The sequence below is a fragment of the Carcharhinus amblyrhynchos genome, chromosome 18 (assembly GCF_965287045.1).
Source record: "Carcharhinus amblyrhynchos chromosome 18, sCarAmb.v2.hapA, whole genome shotgun sequence".
Lineage (NCBI taxonomy): Eukaryota > Metazoa > Chordata > Chondrichthyes > Carcharhiniformes > Carcharhinidae > Carcharhinus > Carcharhinus amblyrhynchos.
This window is the reverse complement of record NC_137341.1, coordinates 50,550,536-50,565,355: the sequence shown is the minus strand read 5'-3', so window position 1 is coordinate 50,565,355 and position 14,820 is coordinate 50,550,536. Positions and strand designations below refer to the sequence as shown.

Below are 14,820 nucleotides of genomic sequence, written 5' to 3'. Positions count from 1 at the left end.
CGGGGCAACTGGGACTGGAACACACAGAGAAACTGTACTTGAAATTTGGATGGAAATTAGATTTGTTCAGAGGTATTAAATGATTTATGAGTCAGCTACATGTTTATGTAAAAGACATTTCATTTTATTGCACATGAGATTCATGCATTTGTTTTTTAAGAACCTGCTGCTGGAATATAAATGATACCAATGACATTTACTGTATGAATGTGCACACTCCATACTCCCACTGCGAGGTGGGCCTAATTGAATCAAATTAGCTGGCTGACCAGTGAAGCTGTTGGAATATAAGAATAGACAATCCATATTAGTAGATGTGGTAAAGTTTAGATACTCACAGGAATGTGAAAGCAGATATTATTTCCATTTACACTCTCTTTGACGTTGTGAGAAAGCAATTATAAAGCTGATAAAATATAAGCAGACTGAACAGAAGTGACAATTAATTGAATGTGGAGTCAGAGAATTTGTGATGGTAAGTATCCAGCTTATCTAGAGAGCAAGGTGGCAGAGATAGAAGCTTTAACGTTATTTAAAATTCGACTGGCTGGAACAGTTAAAACCCTAAAGGACTTAATTTCTGATGGACCAAATGACATTTTCTCATCCATGACTTTTTTAAAATTCTTAGTCTGTAACATACAATCCTTGAAGATGGCACCGGAGTGTGGCAACTTCCTGTGAGCTGTGCCGAGCATACCCTCTAATTCCATCTTTTATTCTTGATCCATGCTTCTAAAACTCTATTCTAACTCCTCTAAACTCTTTAACAGTGCACTCTGACAATCTCTTACAAAGATCTGAGCTCACTGCTGCAGCTGTCTGATTGCTGCTGCCATCAGACTTTTGAATGGCCCTACCTTACATTAAGTTGATCTTTCTCTATACCCTAGCTATGACTGTAACACTACATTTCCACCATCTCCATATAGGGTATGCTTAATCTTTATAGCATGCAAGAAACAATACTTTTCACTAATACTTATTCTAATAAATGGATCATCCAGGTAATTACAGACCAGTGAGCCTGTAGGGAAATTATTGGAGAGGATTCTTCGAGACAGGATTTACTGCCATTTGGAAATAAGTGGACATATTAGCAAGAAGCAACATTGTTTTGTAGAGGAGAGATTTTGTTTAACTAACTTGATTGAGTTTTTTGAGCAAGTGACAAAGATGATTGGTGAGGGTAAGGCAGTGAATATTGTCTACATAGATTTCAGTAAGGCCTTTGACAAGGACCCTCATGGCAGACTGGTACAGAAGGTGAAGTCGCAAGGGATCAGAGGTGAGCTGGCAAATTGGATAGAGAACTGACTTGGTCATAGAGGACAGAGCGTAGCAGTGGAAGGGTGCGTTTCTGAATGGAGGGCTGTGACAACTGTGAGGTAGTGCATTTTGGAAGGTCTAATACAGATGGGAAATATACAGTAACTGGCAAAACCCTTAAGAGTATTAATAGGCAGAGGGATCTGGGTGTATAGCTACACAAGTCACACTGAAAGTGGCATTGCAATTGGAGAAGGTAGTCAGAAAGGCATACAGCATGCTACCTTCATCGGCCGGGGCATTGAGTTTTAAAATTGGCAAGTCATGTTGCAGCTGTATAGAATCTTAGTTAGGCCACACCTGGAATATAGTGTTCAATTCTGGTCACCACACTACCAGAAAGATCTGGAGGCTTTGGAGAGCGTACAGAAAAAATTTACCAGGATGTTGCCTGGTATGGAGGGCATTCCCTATAAGGAGCGGTTGGAGAAACTTGGTTTGTTCTCACAAGAGCAACGGCGGTTGAAGGACAACCTATTAGAAGTCTATAAGATTATGAAGGGCATGAACAGAGTGGATCATCAAAAGCTTTTTCCCAGGGTAGAGGAGTCAGTTGCTACGGGCATAGGTTTAAGGTGTGAGGGGCGAAGTTTAAAGGAGATGTATGTGGCAAGTTTTTTTGCACAGAGGGTCGTGGGTGCCTGGAACTTGGGGGAGGTAGTGGAAGCAGATACGATAGTGACTTTTAAGGGGTGTCTTGACAAATACATGAATAGGATGGGACTAGAGGCATATGGTCCCCCGAAGGGTCAGGGTTTTAGTTCAGTCGGGCAATGTGGTTGGTGCAGGGTTGGAGGGCCGAAGGGCCTGTTCCTGTGCTGTCATTTTCAGCTTTAACAAAGGGTCACCTGGACTTGAAACGTCAGCTCTTTTCTCTCCTTACAGATGCTGCCGGATCTGCTGAGATTTTCCAGCATTTTCTCTTTTGGCTTCAGTAATTTTCTTGTTCTTTGTTTGTTGTTTGTGACAATCAAACTAAAATTCTGGGCGTTATTTGCATCACTGACTGGAACATGGGGAGTTTTGATCTGATAATTGAGATATGTTGTTTTAACTCACTGCTAGTTTGTGTGGCGTTTATGAGTAACCTTCTAAATAGTAATTTTGGCTGACAGGACTGTGTGCTGCAAACACCTCTCTCTATAACAGACATTGTGCATGTGTGTGCCAGCATGTCTTATTCAATGTGATGATTGCGGCAATGTTTTCTCTTGCTGGTCATAGGTCATGTGCTGATCTGTGCCTCTGATGATCGAACCTGTGCTCAGCTGAAGGAGTACATCACCGTTGGAGCAGAAGCCTTGTTAATGAGGCTGTATAGTAAAACCTTTGGGAAGAGTGAGAAGGCAGAGGATGACAGGGCAGCCTGGATAAAAGATCGAAAGGCTGGCAAATCCAAGGCGAGGCTGAAATCCGACAATGGGCCCAAAACCAAGAAAGCCAAAGCAGAAACTGGTAAAAACAGGAAGAAACCAAAATTAACATTAACCCAAATGATAGGAAGAGAAAATGATGAAGGTCCTAAGAAGGTAAAGGAAGGAGAGGACAGTGAGGAAAATGCTAGTCCAGAAGCCAGCGCTGAGGAGGCAGAATCTGAGGATGTAATCCAGAAATTGCCAACAGATGCCTGCTATGGAATCCTGAAGGAGCCACTCTTAGTCATTCATCCCTTACAGGGCTGCGGTGATCCATATAGCCTGTCCCGTGTCCTGCATGAAATTGAGCCTCACTATGTTGTATTGTACGATGCAGAATTGACATTTGTTCGCCAGCTTGAGATTTACCGAGCAAGTACGCCTGGCAAGCCCCTCAGGTAATTCAAGCCTAATTTTCAGACCTTCAGACATTTTCTTTTCTGAATTCTCAGAACATGGATGAGATTTAATAGCCTGTCTCTAATTGTCAAGACTTTTTCAAAGCAATTGGTTTTATAACAGTTGGGTCACTCACTGAGCCAGCCATAGAACATTAAGGATCAGCCATTTTCTGTGGACTAGAGATGCATCTAGGCCATTCCTGGGGAATGTTTCACAATCTGTGTAATGTGGACACACTAGTGTGTTGCCAATTTAAAAACCATGACCGAGATAATATTGTGACATATCTTGGAATGCACTCGAGATCCAAGTAATTTTGAGTCACTTTTGTTTGGTTTTCTCATTATCGTCTCAAATCACATGTGAACCGTATCAGGTTGAAGTAGGTTCCCTTTCCTGCAGGGTTTGTATCAACCCTGTTCGGTGATAGGGTAGTGGTTGTCACTGCTGCCTCACAGCGCCAGGGACCCGGGTTTGCTTCCCAGCTTGAGTGACTGTCTGTGCAGAGCCTGTACATTCTCCCCATGTCTGCATGGGTTTCCTCTAGGTACTGCAGTTTCCTCCCATAGTTTGAAAGACACGCTGGTTAGATGCATTGCCCATGCTAAATTCCCCCTCAGTGTACCCAAACAGGTGCTGGGGTGTGGCGACTAGGGGATTTTCACAGTAACTTCATTGCAATGTTAATGTAAACTGACTTGTGACACTAATAAATAAACTTAACTTTAAACCCTCTCAGGTGGATGTAAGAGATCCCACCGCACTATCTGAAGAGGGGTTCTCCTCCTGCCCTGGCCAATAATTATCCAGCAACCAAAATCCCTAGACAAGTTTCACTGGTCGTTTATATTATTGATGATTGCAAGTTGTCTAAAGTATTTTGGAACATCCTGAAGTCATAATCGGTGCTACACAAATGCAAGTTCTCCTCATTAGTGAAGCAGTTTTTTTTTATTCATTCGTAGGACATGGGTGTCGCTGGTTGGCCAGCATTTATTGCCCATCTCTAATTGCTCTTGTAAAGGTGGTGGAGAGCTGCCTTTTTGACAACTGAGTGGCTCACAAGGCCATTTTGGAGTTAAGAATCAACCACATTGCTGTGGCTCTGGAGTCACATGTAGGCCAGACCGGATAAGGATGGCAGATTTCCTTCCCTAAAGGACATAAGTGAAGCAGATGGATTTTTCTGACAATCGACAATGATTTCATGATCATCAGTAGGTTCTTAATGCCAGGTATCTTCTATTGAATTCAAATTCTACCACTGTCATGGTGGGATTCAAACCTAAGTCCCCTATTAATCCTAATTCTGGATTAATAGGCTAATGATAATACCACTAGGCCATCGCCTTCCCATAATATGATGATGAACTGCAGGAAAGTGCTTCCAATTACTTTCCCATTCTATTCATATCATAGAATCATAGAGTTGCTATAGTGCAGAAGGAGGCCATTTGGGCCATCGAGTCTGCACTATAATCCCATCCAGACACTATCACAAAAACCCATGCATTCCCCATACATTTACCTAAGCTAGTCCCCCTGACACTAGGGCAGTTAACCATAGCCAATCTGCCTAACCCGCACACCTTTTGGACTGTGGGAGGAAACTGGAGCCCCCGGAGGAAACCCACACAGACACAGAGTGCAAACTCCACACAGACGGTGACCCAAGCCCAGAATCAAACCCGGGTCCCTGGCGCTGTGAGGCAGCAGTGCTAACCACTGTGCCACCGTGCCGCCCAATATCATTTCTTTTACACATCCGTCTCCCGCTTCCCTATCAAAGGACTGCCACACATGCACGTGTGTTTGTACTTGACTTCCATTCAGCAATATGTTGGGGCATTTAGAACACTGTGCCCCAAAGCATCCTTTTGTGTAGCTAACTTGACACTTCCGTTCTGCCCTTCAACAACCATCAGTGACAGTTCACCATCACTGGGATAGATTTTCAGCAGGGAGTAGCAGCATCTCGCATCTGCTCTCATCATTGCCGCCCACTCTTCAACCTGTTTGTTATCTTGCAGGATATTAAATGTGGGGATCCAGTTGCCTGGAAGCTGTGTTAACATGAATAAAGAATCTTCACATTGACTCGGGCATTGTTTGTTCTGCAGCGGTTCCACGTTCATTTGTAACTGTCAGGGACGGCTGAGGCATGGGCATTTTATAGCTAAATTGTGCTCATGGTATTTCAGCTTCAGCAATAAATAATCGGGACAGAACCACGTGGCAGCTCACTGCATTAATTCAATATGCACACTAAACCTAATGCTTTGATAAAGAGTATAAATTATTGGGTGCCACAGGACTAGTTCCATGGATTCTGCATGTCATTATTCTCCATCCCCACCTGCATCAAATTCAATCTTCCAAACTTATTGGATACTAATGACCCAGACTGGTTTATTAATTTCTATAGTTCTGGCTCTTCTCATTGGTTTATGATTTATGCTGAAATGGTACAGTGTGGGGAAAAGGTGAAGGAGGTTTAAGGACAACCCACATACACATACACACGCACACACTCACTCTCACACACTCATTCTCACACTCACCACACACACACACTCACACACTGTCTCGCGCACTCACACGAGTGCGCACATGCACACACACACTCACACACACACTCTCACTCACTTACTCTCCCTCTCTCTCACACTCTGTCTCACACTCACACACACTCACACTCACTCACTCACTCTCCCTCTCTCACACTCCGTCTCACACTCACACACACTCTCACTCACTCACTCTCCCTCTCTCACACTCTGTCTCACACACACACACTCTAACTCACTCACTCACATTCACACACTTGTATTCACACTCATACTCGCACATTCGTGCACACTCACACTCGTACTCACACACTCATATTCACACTCACAGCCACAAGCACGGACGCACAACTTTGCCCTTGATCTGTTCTCTCTCTTTTCAGTGTTTTTATTGCTCTGTTCTCTGTGCACTGTCCTCAGTTCCAAATGTTGCCCATTTCTTTATCCAGAGATTTGTTAGTATGTGAAACTTGCTACCACACAGTATGATTAAGGCAAATAGCACTGATACCCTTAAGAGGAGCCTACAAATTTTTTTAAATTAAAGTTTATTTATTCGTGTCACAAGCAGGCTTACATTAACATGCAATGATCATGAAAATCCCCTAGTCGCCACACCCCAATACCTGTTCGGGTACACCCAGGGAGAATTTAGCACGGCCAATGCACCTAACCACCACGTCTTTCAGACTGTGGGAGGAAACCGGAGCACCCGGTAGAATCCCACGCAGATGCTGGGAGAGCGTGCGGACTCCACACAGACAGTGACCCAAGCCGGGAATCAAACCCAGGTCCCTGGCATTGTGAAGCAGCAGGACTAACATTATGCCACCGTGCTGTCCAAAGTACCAATTGGCAGGCTATAGGGAGTGGGAGTAGCTAAGTCACTCTAGCAGAGAGCTGGCACTGACATGACGGGCTGAATGGCGTCCTGTGGTAGAACACAGGGAGAACATGCAGACTCCACACAGACAGTCACCCAAGCCGAGAATCGAACCCGGGTCCTTGACACTGTGAGGCAGCAGCGCTAACCATTCTGTCACTGTGCTGCCCACTAAGCACATGAGGGAGAAAGAAACCAAGGAATGTGTGGGTATGGGGGTGAAAGGAGCTGGTTTGGAGTGTAGACTGGGCTGAGTGACCAGTTTCTGTGCTGTAAATTCTGTGTGTATATGATTTTAGAATATCTGAGTGTGCCTTCCTCCTCTCCCACTCAGTCATTCGTGTGAATAAATTGCAAAATGTTTTTCTCTCCAGCAGCCTGGTGATCAAAATTTATTTCCATTAGTATCATCTCTTCAATTTAGCGCAGTTAACGAGGCGATCCAAACAGTTGCAGCAGGGCTGACACAGCTGAGTCGAAGGGAAGCCACAAGTCAATTTAACTTGTATATTCCGCTTTTTCATAACCTAATCTGCAGTTGTGTGCATGTTTCAATGTGAATCGTTAAGCATAGGCAGCGCCTGAAGGGCTAATGCTCTATCTCATTTCTTTTAGGGTTTATTTCCTAATATACGGAGGCTCCACAGAGGAGCAACGCTACCTCACCAACCTGAGAAAAGAGAAGACAGCCTTTGAACAGTTGATAAGGTAAATGCAGGGAAATGGAGTTTATAGTGTGAACAAAACACCTTGTGAAATTAAATTAAAACACTGACCGATTTACCCTTGATTTTCTTATTGTGGAAATGGCTTAGATGGAACTGTCATTAAACAATTTAGCCCAGTTCATTTAATTGCCTTCAAAAAACCAAAATTGACAGAGAAAGTCATTTAATTAACTTGATGGAAGTATTAGTATCCCCCACTCGCAGCTGTAGATGAAAGGTCAAATTCAGCAACACGCTTGCTGGGAAAACTGCGAGCAGCTTTTATGACTTTTTCGGACAGTTGAAAAATTATTTTCATTTCCTGAAGCAACAGGAAGTGAGGCTGGATCTTGTCCACGCTCTCAGCTTTCCATAGTGGCCTAATTCTGCTCCTATGTCTTATGGTCGCATGTTATCCCTGCAGTATTGGAGTTCAGAGAATGAGAGATGATCTTATTCAAACACGCAGTTGGCACAGTGTCACAGTGGTGAGCACTGCTGACTCACGACAGCAAAGATCCGGGTTCGATTCCAGCCTTGGGTGACTGACTGCGTGGAGTTTGCACATTCTCCCCGTGTCTGCATGGGTTTCCTCCAGGTGCTCTGGTTTCCACAGTCCAAAGATGTGCAGGTTAGGTGGATTGGCCGTGCTAAATTGCCCCTTAGTGTCCCAAGATTAGTAGTTTAGATGGACCAGCGATGGTAAATGTGTGGGATAGGGCAACGGAGAGGGCCTTTGTACGATACTCTGTCAGAGACCCAGTGCAAACTTGATGGGCCAAATGGCCTCTTCTGCAGTGTAAGAGTTGAATGATTCTATAAGATCCTGAGGGCACTTCAAAGGGTGGATACCCAAAGCATGTTTTCTCTTCTGGGGAAGACAAAAACTGGGGGACACAATTTAAAAATAAAAGGTCTACTTTTTAAGACAGAGATGAGGAGAAACCTTTTCTCCCAAAGGGTTAATAGCCTCTGGGATCCTCTTCCTCAGAAAGCGGTAGAAGCTGGGTCATTGAATTTATTCAAGGCTGAGTTACTTCGATTTTTGTTAAGCAAGGGGCAACAGACAGGAGAGTGGAGTTGAAACCACAACCAGATCAGCCAGTAGCAGGTTCGAAGGGCCTACCCTACTATAATGTCCTTACTCCAGAACCACAGCAATGGAGTTGACTCTTAGCTGCCTTCGGGCAACTCGGGATGGGCAGTAAATGCTGGCCAGCCAGTGATACCCGTGTCCAACGAATGAATAAAAAAAGTATCTGAGGGGAACCCTTCAGTGCTTTAGTTTGCAGACTTTTAATGAGCTTTTATTGGAAACAAAATAAGTCTTTGTCTGGAATCACTTTGATATATTTGTTTTTCTTGATGATTACACATGCTGGATCTAGATTTTTTTCCGGATACCTGTCCCTGCCAGTGAAACCTTTGGTTCTTCACTGTTCTGTCAGTTCAACAATAAATGCTATTTGTTGAATCTTAAGTTTAAAGTTTATTGATTAGTGTGACAAGTAGGCTACATTAACAATGCAATGAAGTTACTGTGAAAATCCCCCTGGTCGCCACAGCCCGGCACCTGTTCGGGTACACTGAGGGAGAATTTAGCATGGCCAATGCACCCTAACCAGCACATCTTTCAGAGTGTGGGAAGAAACCAGAGCACCCATTGGAAACCCAGGCAGACACGGGGAGAACGGGCAGACTCCGCACCGACAGTGACCCAGGCTGGGAATCGAACCCCGGTCTCTGAAGCTCTAAGGCAGCAGTGCTAACCGCTGTGCCACCCATTATAACTTACTAATGCAATTCTAATCTATATATTTAAAAAATGTTTTTGTGATAATGAATGAGGACTTTTTCTTTGCTTGCTGAGAAATGTTGTTAATCGTTGTGAGTTTCTATCCTGCAAACATTTAGAGAGAAGGCGATGATGGTTGTCCCTGAGGAACGAGAGGGAAGAGATGATTTGAACCTGGATCTTGTACGAAATGTCGCCCCAGCAACTGCTGTAACAGACACGAGGAAAGCAGGTAAACTGGGAACGCTCCTCATTTCCTTTTTGAGTCTCTTTTCTGAATCAACAAATACAGTAATCAGGATAATTCCCTTCACTGAAATGTCAGGGGTGTTCTGTGCATTGATGATTGCATGGTATCTGCTCCTTCTGCAATTTCTCAGTTAATAATTATAATCAATTGTTTCCTGGCTTGGGTGAATACCAGCAGACTGCAAGCACTTGAGGCTGGTGGCCTCGCACCATTTCCTCATGAGCAAACAAGGTTTAGTAATAAATGTCAGCCTTGCCAGCCCAACCAATATTCTGCGAATGAATACTAACTTCTAACCTGAAGGGAAATGTGTCTCTTTCTGATGTCAAAATGTGGTGACAGTTTAGTGCCTTGCCGGCTAACATGGCAGCATGGTGGTTAGCGCTGCTGCCTCAAAAGCGCCAGAAACCCGGGTTCAATTCCAGCCTCGGCTCACTGTCTGTGTAGAGTCTGCACACTCTCCCCGTGTCTGCATGGGTTTCCTCCGGGTGCTTCGAGTTCCCCCCACAGGCGGAAAGACGTGCTGGTTAGGGTGCATTGTAAAAAGTCTGACAACACCAGGTTTCAGTCCAACCGATTTAAAACCTGGTGTTGTCAGAGTGTTTACCCCAGTCCAACGCCGGCATATCCATATCATAGGGTGCATTGGCCATGCTAAATTCGCCCTCAATGTACCCGAACAAGCGCCAGAATGTGGCAACTAGGGGATTTTCTCAGTAACTTCATTGCAGTATTAATGTAAACCTATTTGTGACTAAAAATTAAATGAAAATGTATAAACTGTTTGAACACTGTGCTTTGAGAAGCCATTAGCCTTTGCCATTAGTGACAATGGCAGGTGACACTAACCTCCAAGATCCATCTTATTGTTCTTCCCTGGGATGTGGATAACGCTGGCAAGGCCAGCATTTGTTGCCCATCCCTAATTGTCCTTAAACTGAGTGGCTTACTGGGCCATTTCAGAGGGCGGTTAAGATCAACCATATTAGAACCACACTAAGGGAATTTCACAGTAACTTCATTGCAGTGTTAATGTAAGCCTTACTTGTGACTAATAAATAAACTTTACTGTGGGTCTGAGGTCACACATAGGCTAAACCAGGTAAGGACGGCAGATTTCCTGATCACCATTGTTAACTTTCAGTTCCGCGGTATTTAATGGCTTTAAATTCCACCAGCTGCCGTGTCCCCAGAGCTTTAGCTTGAGTCTCTGGGTTACTAGCCAGGGATGTCACCACTGTATCACCGTCTCTCTCCCCCACCATCTCTGCCACGTGATGTTCACTTTTCCCTGCAGCAGTCTGGCGTCAGGTCCAGCAGAGCCAGACATGCAGCAAGTGGATAAGCAACCAATCACATTGCAGGATTCTCATAGGCAGCAAACCAAGGAGTTAAAAGCACATTTCATACCTTTACTTCTAATTTAGGATAATTAAATAAATGATTGGGTTAATATAGAAGCTAAAATAAATACTTTTATCTTTAATATGGAATTTTTATATCATCATGGGGAAATTATGTTTTAAGTTTCTTTGAGTGTCACATGTAGGCTTATATTATTTTAATTTGATTTATTATTGTTACATGTATGGGGATACAGTGAAAAGTATTGTTTCTTGTGTGCTACACAAAGCATACCATTCATAGAGAAGAAACACTGCAATTAAGTTAGTGAAATTCCCCTGGTTGCCACCCTCCAGCGCCTGTTTGGGTCCACTGAGGGAGAATTTAGCACGGCCAATGCACCTAACCAGCACGTCTTTTGGATTATGGGAGAAAACCGGAGAACTGGAGGAAACCCACGCAGACACGGAGAGAACGTGTAGACAGCACAGACAGCGACCCAAGCTGGGAATTGATCCCGGGTCCCTGGCACTGTGAGGCAGCAGCGCTAACCACTGTGCCACCCTGCATGTTGCATGGTTTCTCCCCCCTAATCCATTCCAATCAGGGCAACGATGCTGTGCGGTAAGAGGGAGAACCTGTTTCAACAGGAAGCAAACTAAAATTTGAAGAAACTGCAGGCAAGAAACAATACTTTTCACTGTATGTTAATACATGTGACAATAATAAATCAAATCAAGAAGGATATGTAAGCATCTGATTAAAGGTGAAGATTAAAGATGGATTCCCTTGTTTGTCTTCATGCAGGGGGCCAGGTTCAGAAGGAAGAGCAACAGCGTATTATTGTGGATATCCGGGAGTTCCGCAGTGAGCTACCATCCCTGATACATCGGCATGGCATTGACATTGAGCCTGTCACCCTGGAGGTCGGCGACTACATTCTGACGCCTGATATCTGTGTCGAGCGCAAGAGTGTGAGCGACCTGATTGGGTCTCTGAACAGTGGTCGCCTGTACACTCAGTGCATCACCATGTCCCGCTATTATAAGAGGCCTGTTCTTCTGATTGAATTTGACCCCAACAAGCCCTTCTCGCTGAATTTCAGAGGATCTGCCCACCATGACATCTCTATCAACGACGTCACGTCCAAGCTCACCTTGTTGACCCTTCACTTCCCCAAGCTGCGCCTTCTCTGGTGCCCCTCCCCGTACGTTTCCGCCGAGCTGTTTGAGGAGTTGAAACAAAACCGCCCCGAGCCGGACGCGGTGGCCGCCGCGGCGATCACCGGCGACTCGGAGATGGTTTCCGAGTCGGACAAGTACAATCCGGGCCCGCAGGACTTCCTGCTGAAAATGCCGGGAGTGAATACGAAAAACTGCCGGGCGCTGATGAACCACATAAGGAGCATCGCCGAGCTGGTGACCGTTTCCCAGGAGAGGTTAGCGGAAATCTTGGGGAATGCCAACAATGGTAAACAGCTCTGGGAGTTTATTCACTGCTCACATACTGATCATAAAGCCCAGGGGAAAAATCGCAGGTGACGTTCGGAGTAGAAGGATTTTAACGGACGGGTCTTGTTTTTTAAGTTAATGGTAACTGCTAAATATGGACATTTTCGGACCAATCCAGATATTTTAAAGAAGCGCTAACATATTTAATCCATTGAAGTTTATGCAATTGGAAAAATAGCAAAGCTATTACAGAAATAACTGTTACAGGTTTAAAATTTTGGTAATATTTGGGAGTAATGTATTTATAATGATCCCTCAGGGAGCTTCAGAGTGTCTGCGTGTCTGCTTTCCTGCTCCTTATTAGTTTGCTGTAATGAAGGTTCGACCGTAGCTAATGTCAATTGTTTATGACTCGCAAGAGAGGATGAGAAAATGTTAAACAAAGGGGACTGTCCAGGTCTGCGGAAATTAAATATCGCCACAGAAATGGACCTTTCACCTTGTTATTTATAGCAGGAAGCCAAACCTTTTAAATCCTGCGTCAGTGAGTTCACTTCAGCTAAACCCATCGCTGGTACATTGGGCTGAATGTGTTAATAAACTAGCTTTTTGAAGCTTTGCCCACGACTGGTTTGACTTTTGTTTGTCTACATTATACCCCAAGGAGCCTTGGCTTCAGAAAGGCGTTTATGAATTGCATTCATCCCTCTCCCCATGGTTTTTATGCTGTCATTGAAGTCATTAGCAACTTTCGTTTCAGGCAGCCCACGGTAAAAGGAATCTTCCTGAGGTTTAACTCCATGAAATGGCCCTTTGATGTTTCTTTTGAATCATTAAAAGATCTGTAGCTGCAGCGCTTAGCTTGCGAGATGACTTTCAGGGCTTGGAGTTCTCAGTAACTGTTCCAAGTAGTGTCAGCTGTGGCTCCCTTGATAGCACTCTCCCCCTTGAGGCAAAGAGTTTTGGTTCAAGTCCCACTGCGGGTGCTGAGCTCAAATATCGAAGCTGACACTCCAGTGTAGTACTGAGGGGGTGTTGTCTTTCAAATCCACACCCTACCTGCCCACACAGGTATAAAAAGCCCTGTGGCACAAACAGGGGGGTATTCCCCAGTGTCCTGATCAGTATGTACCCAATACATTTGAAGTGTAATTGTTGTAATATAGGTGCTTTCATAGTCAGTTTACACACAGCAAACTCCCACACACAACATGGGAGTTTGCTGTGTGTAAACTGACACGAAAACACCTATATTACAATAACAATTACACTTCAAATGTATTTCACTGGTTGCAAAGCTAATTTGGGACATCCTATGGTTGTGAAAGATGCTATATAAATGACAAATGTCAGTTTCAGTGCCCACTTGGTATGAAATTTAGATCAGGAGCAATTCTGTGGCATTTAGCAATAAAGTTACAAATAATTAACATTTTTGGCAGCATAGTCCAAAGATGTGTAGGTTAGGTGGATTGGCCATGCTAAATTGCCCCTTAGTGTCGAAAGATGTACAGGTTAGGTGGATTGGCCATGCTAAATTCCCCTTAGTGTCCAAAGATGTGTAGGTTAGGGTGGATTGTCCATGCTAAATTGCCCTTAGTGTCCAAAGATGTACAGGTTAGATGGATTGGCCGTGCTAAATTCTCCCTTAGTGTCCAAAGATGTACAGATTAGGTGGATTGGCCATGCTAAATTCCCCTTAGTGTCCAAAGATGTGCAGGTTAGGGGGATTGGCCTTATGCCCAGGTTTAGGGAGAGCCTAGGTGGGATTGTCTTTTGGAGAGTTGGTGCAGATTTACTGGACTGAATGGCCTCTTTCTGCACTGTAGGGATTTTGTTCTATTGTGGACGTGTTCCTAGGCCCTTCAATGATGAATGTGTGGCCTTAAAATGAATGGTTTTGAATTTAATTCCACTCTGATGCTGTTTCAAATGGATAGATATGATTTGAATGACTTTGCAGGCTACAAACATAAATATAAGAGGAATCAGATTGTCAGATGGATTCTGGAAGCTTTGATCTTGTGCATTTTAAGAAATGTTATTTGGCTTTTGGTAAAACACCATTTTCACCTCAGCGTAACACACATGGAAAAATGTGCAATTTCAAAATGTTAAAGCATTCTGTTAAACCGATTTTTGGAGTTAACTATTTTGGACCAGGAAAAGATAATGGTGCCTCTTCGCCAAAGCTTTTTTTAAAAAAGAAATGAAAAGGCATGAACAGAGATTGAAATATAGCTTTAGAATGGAGTAGGGTAAGAGAGGGAAAGGTGCTAAAAGGTTGCATTAATATTGGTTACACTTATGTATTTTGATATTCTGTGTATGTGGTCATTTTATAAACTCTCTGGTGATAATAAAAATGCTTGGATAAATCTAGAGAAACATTTGTCTGTATTTTGAATAGAATATCGAGCTGGATTTTTTGCAGCATCTTTAGTGGATCTCAATCTCGGGGTTCAACTTCTTTCAGTGCAGGTTAGGGTGCAGCTGGTGTGGGCTCACAGACATGGAACCTCCACCCAGTGTAGGCATCTCCTAGTCACCCCACAATCTCCTCAGAGTCCAGCCAGATTTTCAAGGACACTTCAGGTGCCATAACCCATCGTACGGATGCGGAAACATTTTATTAATTCATTTGTGAGGCATGAGCGCCGCTGGCTGGCCAGCATTT

At 43.9% G+C, this 14,820-nt stretch overlaps 1 protein-coding gene across 1 annotated transcript in view; it reads left to right on the top strand.

Moving 5' to 3' along the window:
- ercc4 (excision repair cross-complementation group 4) overlaps positions 1-14,519 on the top strand; it is a 40,812-nt gene extending 26,293 nt beyond the window's left edge. The window contains exons 8-11 of the mRNA XM_080207006.1: positions 2,554-3,142; positions 7,212-7,304; positions 9,218-9,330; positions 11,500-14,519. Coding sequence (XP_080063132.1) covers positions 2,554-3,142; positions 7,212-7,304; positions 9,218-9,330; positions 11,500-12,233 — 1,529 coding nt within the window. The 3' untranslated portion in view covers positions 12,234-14,519. The remainder of the gene's footprint in view (positions 1-2,553; positions 3,143-7,211; positions 7,305-9,217; positions 9,331-11,499) is intronic.
- The last annotated feature ends 301 nt before the right edge of the window (positions 14,520-14,820 follow it).